Genomic DNA, 17,125 nt, shown 5'->3' with positions numbered 1-17,125 from the left:
TTGATTAAAGAACCGACTTTACTGACAAGATGCGTGTTAAATATCGCATGCGATTTATCGTGCAGCCCTAGTCATATACACCTAGGATGACTTGAGGGTAAGTAATTTATGGGCTAATTTTCATTTCTGGGTGAACTAACCCTTTAAAGCACTATAAAATCCGATTTATGAAAAACGGATCCATTGGATGTACACCATCTCTGGCCAAAAGAGCAGATGGATTCTCAGTTTGGCAGCTTTGATGCAAGGATGCGGCGCTTTGGTTTTTTGTCAAGAGAACTTTTTAGGAAGGAACTTGTAATTTTCACCATTTTCCCTTGTCTTGTGCGTCTGCTGGGTGAATAATTGATAGGAGGGTTGAAAACATGATTTCCTAACGGTGCCTTTGTAGGACGGTTATGTGTGATTCATTCATGTTTAAAGATGGTTTTATCAGAGAGCCTCGGGCGAGATGTCAGGTGTGCTCAAGGCATACATTTGGCAGATTTCTTTGATGTGAGGACTCCGTGTGGGCTCTGTTGTGATGAGAGCGGAACGTGGGGACCTGTTTATCTCTGGCGATACATTTTAGAGATTTTCCTTTGGAGCTGTCATGAACTGTCATCTGATTTGTCCTCGCCTTGGTTCATGTTTAATGAAAAATGTCACATCCCTGAGCAAACCCTTCTAAAGGGAGGTTTAATCTAAAACTTACTTATTTACCCTCATGTCATTTCAAACTGTTATGTTGTTCATTACATGGAACTAGGCATGGGACGATAACCGGTTTCAGGGTATACCGCGGTTTGGAAAGGGCACGGTTTCAAAACCACTAAAATTTCCCGTTATACCGTTCCTGCGGTATGCGCAGTTTTTTTACGTGTCGTCAAAGACGGAAAGTGCAGGACTCCCTCAGTTGTGTGCAGCGAAGAGCGTAGCGAGTCACACGACCCCTCCCCCTCCGGTTGGTGCGAGCGGAGTCACCTGTGTGTGGGATGGCCGAAGGAGATGAATCCCTGGAACTTTTTCCCCCGTCGAAAAAGACGAAGTCTGTCATATGGGAATTTTTCGGGTAACGTAGACTAACCATGTTCCATACACAACGGTGTTCCATACAGATGACGGTTTAGCTCCGATCGCTAAATAAATACTTCCAGGTCGAACATAAAGGAAAACTTGAAACACTTTTAAATAAGTATAAAAATGGCATTGGTTTTGTACATTTAATTTTTGTTTAACGTTATTAATAAAAATGTTGTTCAATTAGCATGTTTTTGTGTTTTGCTTTGGTACCGAAATTGGTACCGAGAACCGTGGATTTTCACTGGTATCGGTACCGAATACTGAAATTTTGTTACCGTGACAACACTAGAACACACAATGAAACATTTGGAATAATTCCAATCCCTGTTTTGTCATACAGTGACAGAGTGACTAGTCTGTCAAGATTCAAAAAGGTTGTAAATGCACCATGAAACTAGTCCATATATATAGTCTAGGGTTATTATATTTTGATTTTTATGTTATGTTAAATGTTTTAATTTTCCGTTCAAAACATTCAAGACTTTGTGGTTGGTAAGATTGTTTTCGAAAAAAGTCTCTTATGCTCAACATTTGGTTTATCAAAAAATACAGTAAAAATACATAGTTATTCCATTGATTATTATCAATGTTATCAAGTTGTGCTGCTTAATATTTTTGTGGAAACCATGTTTCATTTTTCTTCTTTTTTTGATAAATAGGACAGAATTTATTTGAAATAGAAATCCTTTGTAACATTATACATGTCTTTACTGTCACTTTTGATCAATTTAATGCGTTGTTGGACTTGATGAATAAAAGGAAAAAATGTTACTGAGCCAAATTTTTGAAAGTTAGTGTACAATTTATCAGAAACTAAAACAATTTTTTATATTACTATTCTTTTACTATTTTTTTTTTAGTTCACTTAATGGAAACCACTTGTTTCTGAATCCATATGATAACTTTTTGTGAGTAATTTTTCAAATCGATTAAGTCATGAAACTCATTATGCAGCGCTCAAATCATATTTTTCACATCATAATGTCAGATCGCAAGACATGAAACCAATGATTCTTGATGTTATTGACATCCAGCCTTGTGCCGTATTTGATCTCAGATAACCCTATAATTTTTGGGTGAACTATTCTTTTAATGGCCCTTTTGCTTCTCTGAAAGTAAGGGGAAAAGTGCTATGAAAATAGTGTTTCGCACCTGGCTTTATATTGTAGGCCAAGCAATCTGACCTGTGTTTAATGTTCCCAGCGCGCACGAGACTCCCCACAGTGCTACAAGGAGTCATGGTAAGGCTATTTTGCAGTAAGACCTTATGTTCCAGCAGTACGGTAACATCAGCTCTTTTTACCTCACTCACCTCAAAACAAACCCACCTATGCTGAACTACTCCAACATCACTGGACTTAGCTCTTCTGAACACCTCTGATTGGCAGAGCTTTCTCCCACAGGGAGACTGTAGATCTTAAAAAAACTGAGGGGGCAGGGGCTGAGAGACTCGCGAGTCGTCCCCCTGAGCATTCCCTGCAGCAGTCCTCTTTTCGGGGCTTTTGAACAGGGAGGCTGAGCTTTAAGACGGCATGCTGCAAGCTCCAGAGGCCCCAACCGGCAACAAGGTCACCACCCCCTCCCCATCTCTACAATATAGCTCTTTATATGTCCTGTGCTCTGGAGAGAGCGCACCATTTAGATTTTGCTGATCAGGTTTGCATACATTAACACCTCCTCTCAGTCATTTGAATATGAGAGAGCCTGGCATATAAAGACAGATGGATTTGAATGGTGTGTTTCAAAATAAAATAGATTGTATTGCTTTTTTTTAAGCAGTACCTGATAGGGCAAGTATCACTATTACTATTGCTTGTACGTTTCACATTCAGCTTGTAGCCTTTCTCACACTGTTTGTGCTACAAGTATGAACAATATCTTAAATTATGTGGCTAAATGAGCAAAGGTAGGCTTTGCTTTTCTAACTGATTTTAGTGTTTAAAATATTTTTACTTACTTGATTATGTACCAGTGAAAAAACACCATAGATGGAAAGGCAACAGTGAAACTTGTATGCAGGGTTGCCAGGTCTACTTAAAACAATGCAGCCCAATTGGTACTCAGAACTAGCCCAATCGCTTTTGGGGGGAAAATGGCTCCAATTGCTCCAAATTCGTGTTCCAGGGGGGTCAGAACCTCCTTCCAGAGCGTTCCACCTCAGACAAAATCGCATTCAGGTGGCGGGGGGTTTCACTTCAACCCACGGACTAAAGCAGCATTATAAAAGTAGCCCAGTTCCGTGGGAAAACCGTGGGTTTGGCAACACAGCATGTATGACATTCTTCCCTGGAACAAAACATTTTAAACTAATAAAAAAATGTAAAAAATCATTTTTTTTAAAATTTTTTTTACAATGAAAGTCAATATACCAAATTTTTATCCCAACATTGCTAATAGTGTCTGGTCTTGCAGCTAGGCCAGACACTTCTTCTTGCCCGCACCTCATTGTCTCGTCCCATCAGCTGTAGTTCCCTGTTCCCATCCCTCTGTGATGTCTTTAAGTGTTTGGGGTTCCAAACAGGACCTTCGGAATCCAGAGGCCCTGTCCTTGGCTCTCGCACTCAATGTTCCTGACAACTACACAAGGTGCTCCTGCCAATTGAATGAACGGTGTTCAATAATACATCAGGGCCAGGTGCTGGTACCCTGTACCAAAGCACACAGTACACCCCTCCACCCAGATCACATGGGCCTCCCTGCCATGAAATTTTTATAAGCACACTCCTGGGAATCCAGTGTGATCCAGATCGTCTCGTGCTTCCCTCATATTTAAGCAGATGGCAGCTGCTAGATGTTTTCTTCAAGCCCAGCGGTCGAACCCCTTTGGTGTTCCTAAACCCTTGTTTATGGTAAGACAGGTAGTGAGCTAAATGACTAGCAAATTACAAAGTGAACAGTTGACTTGACTAAATTGGTCATGAGTAAGTCAGTCAGAGACAGCAACTGTGGTTTTTACTTCTTCAGAACCAGTGTTGGGCAGTAACTAGTTACTGTAATAATATTACTTTTTGCAGTAATCTAGTAGTAGATTTCAGTTAGGGCTACACAATTAATCGAATTTCTAATCGCAGTTACAATTATGGATGCCACAATTACGTAATCGTTCAAAGCGGCAATTAATCGTTCAAAGTCCACTTATGTTATTCTGCGTGCTTAAGATGCGTTTTTTTTCTTTCTACATGTTATCTTAAGGGTTTTCCCCTTTTTTAGTTCCCCTAATTTTAGTTTTGGTATAACATTATAATACAATTCATATTTTTACTTTTTTATAATTTAAAGAAGAAACCAATCCGATGTATAGTTGACATTTGAGGCTTAATACTATAGAAAAGCACTAAAGGTTTTTCAGTTAGAGTGTTTTCAGCTTGTTTATTTTCATATAAAAATACGGCATGCAGTTGCATTAAACAATGGTATAAACATCATTCAGTGTAAATTGTGATAATCGTAATTAATAATCGCAGTTACAATTTCAAGGGAATAATCGACAATTAGGATTTTTGTCATAATCTTGCAGCCCTAATTTCAGTAGTAATATTACAGTTACCATCCATAAAACAGCTACTTAGTTACTTTTGATGCCTCACCCCCTACTGATTTGAAATCCAACAATCCAATAATTGATAATCGAAACTTCCTTGATATTTGTGTTTTAAAATGTTTTTAAATGACATTTACACCCAATTTTCTATATTAAAAAAAAATATATATTTTTTTTATTTGGGCTAGTTAAATTTACTTCGGGCTACCAAAATCTGAAGAGTGCCTGGCCGAAGGGCTACCAGGGATTTTGAAATTTTTAGAGGCATGTTAAATATTTTGAGGTACTGTGTTATTAACGGACAGTATGCTTTCTGGCACTTTAAGTTCAACTGAGACACATTATATATAACATTTCGATTAAATGCAATTCTACGTAGAAAAAGCCATGGTAGAATAATGTTTAATATGTTTAATTTCATATTATTGTGTACCTTGTTTATATTGCAAATAGGTTTTTCTGAAAATTTCTGGTGGAAAAAAAGATTGTGAGATTGTGACTATTGAACAGACTGTACATCTGAATGGACTATACTCTTAACAGCCTCATTTTCATTCATGTAAAATTAAATATGGCATTTTTCCTGACTAAGCTCTTTAACAAAGCTTGAATGAGTGTCATGGGTGCAGTTCAAATGCAAGGCTTTGAAATGTATAGTGATATTCACTGAAATGGCTTTTGCTAAATAAATAATTATGCCATGATTCCAAAAACAAGCAAATAAAGGTGTCGTATAGCGAATCCATATGAATCAAGCAGCTTAATACAAGTCTTGTGAAAAGATGTGATAGCTTTAGATGGTGAAAAGATTTAATTTAGGCTCTTATTTACATCTAAACGTTGAAAGGTTGACAGGAGGGTGAGTAAACAATTACAGAATGTAAATTTTTTTGGTGAACTATCCCTTTAAAAGCCAACATGAAAAAGAACTGTGATAAGATTGGAAATCGTGATCCTGTCTGAAAAAAATCATGATATGACATTTTTGCCATATTGCCCACCCCTGCTTCTGTTTGTCATGGCTAACAGGTAAACCGAAATATAGCTTACGTTTATTGCTGACATGTTAATTCTGTAGATCCTTTGTGGCAGTAGGACCTTTAACTGGACTTTGTTTGAACCTCTCTTCCACAGTTTTATGGTTGTCGTTGACTCCCCCTCCATCACTGGCTCTTGGTGGGAGGCATTGTCATTCTGGTCACTCTCCTGCGCCAGCGCGTCAGTGTTTGTGCAGTGATGGAGCGCTGGATCTCCTCCTTGTCATTCATATACCACTTTATCACAGTCATTGACTGGCTGATCAGAGGGAGCTCTCCTCTGCTATTTATGAGCCTGCCACCCTGGACTCCTCCTTCCACTGACTCATTCACCTCCTCGCTGATGCCTGGGAAAGCTTCCTGCTCCCACACATATACACGCTTCTGCCCACTGGATGTGCGTTGGAGAGAAGGCTCCATCAAAACAGTGCAATCTTAGTATTATTCATATACACTATTATAGTTTTTATTAAAATTTGAAATGTTTATATATTTTTTTCATTTTTATTTATGATGTGATTTTGTCTTTTTTTTAAAATAGTACTATTTAGGTTTGATTTATTTTATTTCAGTTTTAGTTTTAGACTAGTTTTTGGTTTTTAATTGTTTCAATTTATGTTTCAGCTTCAACTTTTTTTCAGTTAGTTGCCAAGGCAACATTTCTAATTTTAGTTTAGTTTAAGTTTTCCATCGAATATATATTTTTAACATTTTATGTTAGCTTTATTTCTTTTAAAATGTTTTTGATAGTTTTAGAAAACAGTAAAAACCCTGCATTAGATAGATTACAAGATTGCCAATGGTTTTTATGTTCTTAAATAGTAATGGTTAGCACACATGCACCAAAACATTGAGTCGTGGTGCTCAAGTTCGAATCTGGCTCACAACATTTTCCCATTTCCTGTTCTCACTCTCACTGTATCTATTCATAAAAGTGGAAAAAGGACAAAAAATCTTAAAGGGATAGTCTTCTATGGAACATAGAAGTAGATATTTTGAAGAATGTTTCCTCTGTTTTTATTCACACAAGTCAGTGGGATCCAAAACAACACTGGACCCTGTTGACCTTCATTGTATGAACAAAAAACAGTATTCCAATCAAATTTTGTAAAATATCACTGGAACATGAGTAAAAAAATGATGGCAGAATTTAAATTTTTGAGTGAACTATTATAAGTCATCTTTCCTGTGTAATCAGTGTTTAATTTTACATAATATGACCAAACCTGTTATCTCTCTGTTGAAACATCGGATTTGGACATCAACGCACGTCCATATGGAATTGCCAATCTTGTGTGTGTATGCATTGCCTTACCCATGGTGGAAATGAATGTTTTTGCCCAAATGTGCCGCAGCCAGTCTAAAGCTGTGTTTCTACCAAACTGTGCCGGTCTCTGAATGTAATTTTGCAAGAGAGCTTTGCAGTGCTATTTTTTCTCATGGCTGATGGAAGGGAAAAGGAAAGGATAGGAGCAGAGGGATGGTACAGTTTCAGCCCCGAGGTACACTGGGAGCTGGGTAATTGCAAGCCCAAGCGGCTAAACAACAGACATAATGGATACAGAAAATGACAAAAACACAAGAACCGCAATGGTGCCATCAGATTGCCGTGACAACTCCAGCTATACATGCTTTGGCTGATCTTTCTGTTCTTTTCACGGAGCAAACGGGATGTGGAGATCGGACATGCGGCCGCTGCGGTTGATGGGTGTTTTGTATGTGCATGTGTACTTGTGTAATCAACAATCCCTATTGTTGTTGATTATAGTCACTGATTTTCTTTCTGAAACTTTTTGAACAATATCCAAACTAGAGTGACAGCAAACAATTAGGGACTGAAAGTCTATATCTCTGTTCTAAAACATTGCAAACTGCCTACATAAGCAGCTACCTTCTAAGGCTGCATGAAAACCTATGCTATACATAGGCAGCAACATATAGCGATCTGCACATGGAACTTGCAGTTGATTTTCAAAAAGTTTGATGTCCGTGTGTTACAAAGATAATGATGCAGTATTCAGAATCAGATACACATAAAACTACTTGGCACACACACTGTTATTAAAAGAAAAAATGTTATTGAATGAAATATATGGAAGTTTATTGTTTATATTCAAAATTTTATTGTTATCTTGGAGCTATTATTTTTGCTTACTTATAGTATAATCTGGGATTTCCTGCTCAGAGACGTCAACATCATGCCCTGAATATAACGTCTGTTTCTCTCTTGTTCTCTTCTAGGTTAGCTTTATACGTGTACGAGTACTTATTGCATGTTGGGGCCCAGAAATCAGCACAGACCTTCCTTTCCGAGGTAAGACTTTGGTTTTACACACACACACACACACACACGCACACTAGTTTCTTTAGTATGATTTTAGTACAGATTTTAGTTAGAAAACACTTGTAAATTATCATCCACCAAGCTGCCTTTTTTATAAACAGGTAATATAAATATAAATTTCTATTTATAAAAATACATAATTCTTTTCTATTGTGGTGATATGGTATCACTTACAAAAGCATGTTTCCTATCAAGCTTGTTCTTTACTGTAATGCTATAAAATCAAAATTGAATCCACTGCCACAGTAACATTTTCTGGATTTTTCTTGCTCCATATTTAAATGAGAACATTAGAATCCATTTAATTTTGTTGTTTGTGTCAGGAAATAGCTTACTTTAATGTATTCACTTTAAAGGTGGGGTAAGCGATTTCCGGTAGCCAATGTTGACATTTGAAATCACCAAAACAAACACGCCCCTACCCCAAAAGGGTCTCGCCCGTATTTTGATAGCTCCGCCCCACACATACGTACGCAACCCAGGCAACGATTAGTTCTGTGAAACAAAGCAAAACCAATGTTACACCGTTAGGGATGGGCGATATCTTATCGTTTGCGATATACCGGTAAAAATTCTCCACACGATAAGAATTCGTCTTCCCGCGATAATAACGATAAAGTCTAGTTGTTGACATATTTCTGTGTAAGACTCTGTGGAGTGACGTGAAGGAAGGCGGACGTGAAATTGAGCAGCTCCTTCTACAATCTGGAACAGGTTTGGATAGGATCCTGAAATTAATCTAAATCAAATCAAAAACAACTGCCCGTGCAGATCGTGATTAAAATGCAGTGGTTGCCTCTAGTTTCAAATGGCTAGATATTTTTGTTTAAAGCCAGTTTGTTTGTTATAAAGCAAATAGCCAATAAATAAATTTGCTTAAAAATCAGTATCAGTATCAGAATCCAATTTGCTAGTTTAAAAAAAAAAGAAAGAAAGAAAGAAAAGAAATTCTGAATCATTTCCCTAAATTATCGTCATTGATATCGTTATCGCAATAAATACCAGAAATTATCGTGATATATTTTAAAGCCCATATCGCCCATCCCTATACACCGTGTCCACGGCCTTCTGGCACAGCGCGACAAAATACTATGGAACTCATAATCATTGATGCTGTCTACAACATAGATATATATATACATATCTATGGTCTACACTGGATGCGGCGCGGCATGACACAACAACTCCCCGACAGAAAACTGCTGCTGCGTTCTATTCATGACGTACTCCACATCATGAGTAGACACGCCCCTTACTGCTGATTGGCTACAAGTTTGTTTTGCTAGTCAGCCCGAATCAGTTTTCTAAAGCGTTTTTGAAAAATCGCTTACCCCACCTTTAATGAGAACATTGACACTCTGCATCAATGTATTGAAGAATAGTTGATCTTAACTATACTGAACAGTTTGCTTTTCCCCATATTTCTACTGTCTCAGAATCTGTGCTCCAGTATGTGTGCACCAACCATGTGCAAAATTATTAATTACCTGTCATTAATTTTTAGGTAATAGCTGTTTATGATACGCCGGCCAGCAGGACTTTTAGTTGTCGTTTGTTTGTGAGCAGTCATTTCCTTCCATTGCTCTGTTACCCCAGGGTGTTTTTCCTCCCTGTTGGCTTGGCGGCATCTCTGCTGCGTTGTGGTATTGTTTTCCTGACTTTCTGCAGCACTTCTCAAAAGCACCACAAGTTGGTCAGATGTTTATCTTGCCGTTTGGTAGGCCGACGAAGTGAAATTGACTGGTAATGTGTTCTTAACCTTCAGACCTGCTTCAGTAATCCACTTTCAGCTGCAGTGAACAAACCTATCCTATCCTCTTAGATTTTATTTTTTTCTCACTACATTTTCCTGTGTAATCATCCACATATAATTGTTATAATAGGCTAATTCTTTCCTCACACTTTCCACGGTCAGTTCAGGTCCCTCTACTCACCAATTACAAAGGAGAATGTTTCTTAAATACACTGAGATTATGGCCTTAATGAGAGTCACCCTGGTCATTTCCACACAAGCAGAAATGATGGGGAGTGAAAGTGAGCCCCAAGGCCTGAATGAAGTGTAGGAAAAACAGAAGCCATGATTAATTTTGAGGGTCATGTGCTGTAGGTCTCCACATTGGTAGATTGACCAGGATGAAGCTGAGCAATGCCGCCAAGAATATGCGCTACCTTCAAATCATGTTGCAGTAGTAAATGAGGGCATGTGAAAGGCACCAACATTGTAACTACCAGTTGGAAATCTCTGGATTTTCTTTGAGCCCTGGCGTTCCAAGTCAGGTGTGTCTTACGTAAACAATCATGGTGGAATCATTGCACCATGAATTGTTTGCATTGACTTCTGCGAAACACAAAAGAAGATATTTTGAAGAATGTTTCAACTGGTTTTGTCCATATAATGTAAGTCAGTGGGGCCCAAAACAACATTGGACCCCATTAACTTTCACTATATGGAACTTTCACTTTTGTTTTCTACAGAAGAGAGAAAGTTTTGAAATGGTTGGAAATGACATAAGGGTGATAACACATGCATGGCAAATACATTGACCATTATTCTGTTATTATTCAGATCAAAATCACTTCAATGCAGTTCACATTGGAATTATAACTTTATGACTTGTACATAGGGGCTTCCCAGAAGGACTTTCTCCTCTCTGCCTGTAACATTTTAAGCTCCAGTGTCGTAGAAGGATGTGAGGAAAACAACTCTGCTGTTTTGGTGGAGAAAGCAGGATGATATATGGGCTCTGGATTGGGTCAGAGAGCAGACTGCGCAACGTCTGACAGGAAAATGTTACATTATCTACAGTCTCAAAACCCCTCTTTCTCTTTCTCATTTCTTCCCTCTCACTGCCTGTTGTAGATCCGATGGGAGAAGAACATTACGCTAGGGGAGCCTCCTGGATTCCTCCATTCATGGTGGTGGTAAGTCTCATGTGTTTTATTTATATTTTATACATACTGTCTAACTGTCTGTGTGCAAGCTAGTACTAATAAGTGTGTATTTCAAAATGGACAAATACATTTTTTTTTTATTGATGCTCTGACATCTTGTCTAATCTAGGCACAGTGCAAGTTATTTTTCAGTCCTTGCTGAAAGCTCACATGTTGCGTGAAGTTACAGAATTTACAGTTCATCTGCACATTTTTAGCAGTGCTTACTAAGGCAAGCATCACTATTACTGTTATCCAGAGATAGTTTGAGCAAACCTCAAATGTCTCGTCATGCGCCGCTCGTTATGGCTGGTTTAAGCAAAAACTTAGGATAAGATTTATGTAGGGCTGGACGATATGGCCAAAAGTTATATCACGATATATTTGTTAATTTCGGTCGATACGATATAATTCCGATATCGATATGAACACTATTTATCTGAAATAAAAATCTTTTGTAACATTATAAATGCCTTTATCATCACTTTTGATCAATTTTAAGCATCCTTGCTAAATAAAATTATTAATTTCTATAATTTCCCCAAAAATGTATAAAAATTATACTGAATGGAATAGTGTATAATGTTACAAAAGCTTTTTATTTCAGATCAATGCTGATCTTTGGATCTTTCTATTCATCAAAGAATCCTGAAAAAAAAATGTACTCAACTGTTTTAAATATTGATAATCAGCAAATCAGCATATTAGAATGATTTCTGAAGGATCATGTGACACTGATTTTTTTTTTTCAGTTTACAAAAATGTTTTTTGAAATATCGAAATATCGGAAATGTGTTTAAAAATCATATCACCGTTATTGAAAAAAATAATATCGCGATGCATATTGATATTGAATTATTGTCCAGCCCTAGATTTATGTCACTGTATCGCATTGCACCTGCAGGGCTCAACAATAAGGATTCCGCTTGTCAACTTTGTAAACTTGACAGCTAGGTACAGTTATCTAGCTTGTTGACATATGAGATTTTGTCGAATTTACATTAAGAGTGTGTTGCAAATTACCAATCAGATAGTAATGTTTTTCAATATATGTTAATGTCCAGAAAAGTGTTTTTGAACTTATTGCTGCCTTGGAGATTCCTGCGTAATTGCAAGAACTGTATTTACACCTGCTATTGCAATAAAAAAAATGCTTTTATGTGCCTTCAAATTATAATAAATTCTATTTTTAAAAATTATTTTAAAAGAAATATTTAAAAAAAAATTAAATGTAAAATTATTAATGTATGTTAATTGAATTTTTTAAATGTTTTTTTTGTGTTGTGGACAACAAAAATGTGGACAGAGCAAGTTAAAATCTGGACTGTTGGCCCAACTGAGCAAATAGAAAAAAAAACAGACAGAAAAAAAAAATACTGTTGAACCCTGACCTGGTTAACCAATACTGTGAATGATACAGTAAAACTGAAAATATCCTCACTGTTAACTCAAAAGCGACTACGACTATAAGCGAGAGTATACTGTTACAGACCATCTACAAGATTGTTTGTATTCACTTTCACTGTATTGATTTATACTAATCCAGACTTAAGTTTGGCTGTGACACCAGCCGTCAAACAGTATATTTAACCTGCTGCGGATTGACCTGTGGCAGGGGTGTATTATTGGGTCAGGCAGCATTTACGGAGGGCACGTTTGCCCGGGCCTGGCTCTCCCACCCCACTCCTTCAGACAAAAGGCCCAGATGGTGGGGCAAAGACATGGCCCATCCCTCCTCCAAACCCCTTTCATCAACCTTTGTCTCTGCTGCTGTCCTTTGTTCCTGTTAAAGATCCCAAACACAGATTAACTCTTTGCATACCGTTCCCCTTTGTGGCAAGTGTCCGAATCCCCCGCTGGCCCAATTCGGTTATATTCTTCTCCATTGATGGGGGACCAATGACAAACTGAGGGCCAGCGGGAGGCCAGGGGGTCAAGCCAGCTCAGCGGTCGGCAGTAGTCGTATAGGATAAAGGGGGATGAGTGCAGATTTGAGGAAAGAACTCGAGTCGTTAAACCTCTCCTCTGTGTGTTAGCGCCTTGTAACTCTTTGTGGTGGCACGAAGCTTCACGAATGTGCCAAGCTCGCCGACTCCCCTGTAATTGCTTCTCTAATATTGCTCTAATATAAGTTCATTCGGCGAGGATTTCCTATTTGTCATGATTTCGTTATTAGCCATAAGCCGTGCGGATGTTCAAGTACCTGAGGTCAGCGGCTGCCCCAGGGTCAGGATTATCTTTTCTCAAATGCAAATAACATACCACTGTACTCCTAATAATACACATGCAAAAGAGCTCCTCACTGTAAGGTCCATATACGTATGGATGTGGCCGTATTACCCCTGCTTTTGTCTCGTGTTGTCTTCACCATTAGGATTTGCTTAATTGCACCCAGAGAAGAGCTTGGTGTTTAAGAGAATCTATTAACATGAGAATGTAGTTCCCTCTAATTAGCATCAGAGGCACGCGTAAAGCCCGACTCATTGTAATTACGTTGTTTGACTCACAAGGAAGTGCCATGACGTAATTTGGGCAAACCTGCAGGTGGTGTTTTGAGGTTAGACCATGTGTACGAGTCAACCATAAATCATTGCTATACAGTTTATTTGGTTTTAGAAGGGCCCACCCTTTTCCCTATAGAAAATTACAGTACCGTTCAAAAATTTGCGGTTAATAAAACTTGTTTTTTAAAGAAATTATTACTTTTATTCAGCAAGGATGCATTGAATTGATCAAAAGTGACAGTAAAGACATTTATAAAGGTAGAAAAGATTCTTTTCTATTCATTCAAGAATTCTGAAAAAATGTGTCATGGTTTTCGCAAAAATATTAGGCAGTACAACCGTTTCAAACATTGATAATAATAAATGTTTCTTGAGCACCAAATCAGCATATTAGAATAAGTTGTGACACTGAAGACTGAAGTAATGGCTGCTGAAAATTCAGCTTGGTTATTAGAGGAATAGAACATTTTTTTAAATATAGAAGAAAGTACACCACCCAAGTTGTCCAAAGCATGGGTGTACTTTATATGAAATACTTCAAAGAAGATCATATGCATATCGTTTCATGTGGCCAGGTTGCTGTGTACAAGAATGCTTCAGCTTTTAAAAGCAGCGGGGAGATTGGGGTATGTTTCCCCACTGAATGCTAAAAGGGCTTTACCTGTAAATGTTAGAAATTCAGAGTCAAATAAACATTTACATTTCGCAGAACCGTCTTTTAACAGCAAGTGAGCCACCTTCAAATACTTCATAAAGTGGAAGTGCACATATGCGTGTTTAATAATTCATTTTTTAGAAAGTTTGTAAACTGTTTTTAATGTATAGATTTAGCATAATGTACAGCATACATTAACACATTAATTTGTGCAGTTTTTGTTACTACTGTAAAATCACAATAAAGTACTTTGGAATCTCCTGGACATTTTAGTTTATTGCATTTTTAATTTCATTTTTTGATATAAACAGTGGCTAAACCATCGTAATTTGCAATTATCCTGTACAATAGAAACAATACGGTATTTTGGTGGGAACTGATTTTTTTTGTAAGGGTTATTTAGTGTTTATAGTTTAACATTTAAGTGTCGTGCATTTAGAAGTATGCCATTTTGACATTTTATAATGTAGAATTACCTTAAATTGTGTAAGTCTGTGGTTACATTTTGTTATCTAGCCATTTATCTGGAGGTTTAGATGTTTCTCTCTCACTTCCTATCCCCCTTTCTCTCCCTCCATTTTCCCCTCTCTCTTTCCATGTCTGTTTCTAGTTTCCTCTTCCCATTAATGTTCCCTTCCCCCACATACAAAGGGTACCTCATTTATCCTCTCTTTCTCTCCTTTTCCTGTGTAACTCTTTCACTTGCTGTACAAGTGCTCAGGAATGTTCTTTATCCTGGTAAATGTTTGCAGAGAAAAACACAAATAGTTTCCTGCACTGGCACGAAAGCAGTCATATCAACAGGTTTCCCAATTCAGGTCTATAATATCACCAAATAGTTTTGTCTGATATAAATATATCCTTGATAAACAATGTTAACTTTCCATTTCTTGGTGAGAGCAACAGCAGGCGCATGTCGTGTGGCGGTGGTTAGTCTTTAACCTTCCAGCCGCCGGGCTTTTTTTTCCAGGAGATTTTATAGGTTATCCATTAAATCAATATCTGAAGACCTGGAGCGATCTAATTTGGGCCAGTTAAACAGGTACTTAGTTTCAGTGCAGTAATTAAATACCATTTGGACGCAAACCTTGTTCCCCCTCCAAACAGCCCTGCAGGACCCAAAGACTCTTAATTGAGGAAATCCCTGGCTTAATTGATCTGTAACTTGCTGTTTGTGCCAAGCGGGTGGGAGCGAAAGAGTGTGCGAGTCTCAAGTTTGACTGGACTTCATTTTTACCATGCTGGCTTTGCTGTGATGTAACTGTCATAACGAATAATCACGCTCAGATGAAGCAAAGCATTTTTTTTGTGTGGTAGGATGCTTGTAGTATGTGTATTCCAAAAGGTTTGACTTCATATATGTTGTATTTAATGGTCACATTCTCTCCTGTTTCCTGTTGCAGTGTATTCTGGGATTTGTACTGTGCCGCTCCAGACCGCCGTGAGACCTGCGAGCACTCCAGCGAGGCCAAGGCCTTCCACGACTATGTGAGTGACATGCAAACCTGACAGTCTTTTTGCTGAGCCTCGACTTCTCGTCCAATGGTGCTGTGCGTTGGGGGCGGGCCTTACCCTCAATCTGTTGTCCAAGTTTATTGATGTGATGGTACTTAGTGAATAACATTAGACAGATTTGCTTACCAAAGTGTCACAGGATACAAGCGCTCCATAAGGTTAAGTGAGCTGAATAGAGGGTTTTCGCGTGAATTAGTGTGTGTTAGATGCTTTATGTGTGTACATGAGTGTTTTGTTCCAGATCATGTTTCTTCCTGGTTGTCCTTTTTAAAAATGCTCACGGTATGTAATTGTGTGCATTAGAAAAACGAGTATGGGATGTTTATTTCCGTTTATTTTTCAAGGCAGTGGCTTTCATAAAGCAGCTGCGGCGTCTCGCAAACACAGATTTGCGGGGCTTCTTTAATTTGCACAGACAGACATGTAACCTGATTAACATACTGAATGCTGTGCATTCACAGATGTAATATTTCAGTAACAGTGAAAGGCATAATGAAATGTCAGTTGTTGTTGCCGGGATGCCCGCAGGCTTGAGTCAAAGCGGGAAGGATAGAAGGATGGCTCCGAACAGGTTGACTGTAAACGTCTGGTTACACATACTTTGTTAAAATGAAGGTCATATAAGGGTTGTTGACTCAGTGTTGCAATGCAATTTTTAATGCAAGTTATGATTGTCTTAGTCTAAAAAAAAGAGAGACAAGAGTGGTCTCAAAACTAAATTAAAGGAATTTATCTGTAAGATGCGAATTGTAGCCTAGATAATATGGATAGTACACATGAGTACAATTTAATTATGCAAATGAATACTTATTTTACACAATATTTTGTTCAAAATTCACTGAGAATGTTTTTTTTTTTTATTGTACATTATCCATTGAGAAAGCTTTTGGTTTCGAACTGTCAAAGGAACAGTTCAGCAAAAAATGTTAATTTACTGATGTGGAGGAGTTTGTTTCTTCATCGGAACAGTTTTGGAGAAATTTAGCATTCCATGACTTGCTCACCAATGGATCCTCTGCAGTGAATGGATGCCGTCAGATTGCGAGTTCAAACAGCTGATTAAAAACACCACAATAATCCACAAGTAATGCACATGACTCAGTTGCATGTTTGTCACAAACAAATTCATCATGAAGATGTTTTTAACTTCAAACCATTTTTTCTGGTTTATTGGTTTTATTGGCTAAAGCTATTTAATTATTAATCAGCCAATATTTGTCCATTTTCAGACTATCACTAAAATGATACAATTACTTGTAAATAACCAGTGATAGTTCTTTAATTTGTTGTGTGTTAGTGTTGTGTGTGCTTATTTTAGAAGAAAGAGCTTTATTGCCAAGTATGTTTGCACATACAAGGAATTTATTATAGTGTCACAAGCTTCCAGTACACGGAGACAACAACAACACACAGATAATAAAAATGAGATGTGAATAAAATACACATGCATAAATATAAACCACAAAAAAAGAATAAATTGTATGTACAGGTGTGCTATAGATGGAATAGGAATAGAATAAAATAAAATAAGTTGTA

At 37.7% G+C, this 17,125-nt stretch overlaps 1 protein-coding gene across 2 annotated transcripts in view; it reads left to right on the top strand.

Moving 5' to 3' along the window:
- Positions 1 to 17,125, top strand: part of LOC107690032 (single-stranded DNA-binding protein 3-like) — a 69,647-nt gene that overhangs the window by 2,382 nt on the left and 50,140 nt on the right. For both annotated transcript variants that reach the window (XM_016488263.1, XM_016488271.1), the window contains exons 2-4: positions 7,882 to 7,954; positions 10,845 to 10,906; positions 15,478 to 15,562. In XM_016488263.1, coding sequence (XP_016343749.1) covers positions 7,882 to 7,954; positions 10,845 to 10,906; positions 15,478 to 15,562 — 220 coding nt within the window. The remainder of the gene's footprint in view (positions 1 to 7,881; positions 7,955 to 10,844; positions 10,907 to 15,477; positions 15,563 to 17,125) is intronic.

The sequence above is a fragment of the Sinocyclocheilus anshuiensis genome, unplaced genomic scaffold (genome assembly GCF_001515605.1).
Source record: "Sinocyclocheilus anshuiensis isolate Anshui unplaced genomic scaffold, SAMN03320099.WGS_v1.1 scaffold785, whole genome shotgun sequence".
Lineage (NCBI taxonomy): Eukaryota > Metazoa > Chordata > Actinopteri > Cypriniformes > Cyprinidae > Sinocyclocheilus > Sinocyclocheilus anshuiensis.
This window is presented reverse-complemented; position numbering and strand designations above follow the sequence as displayed.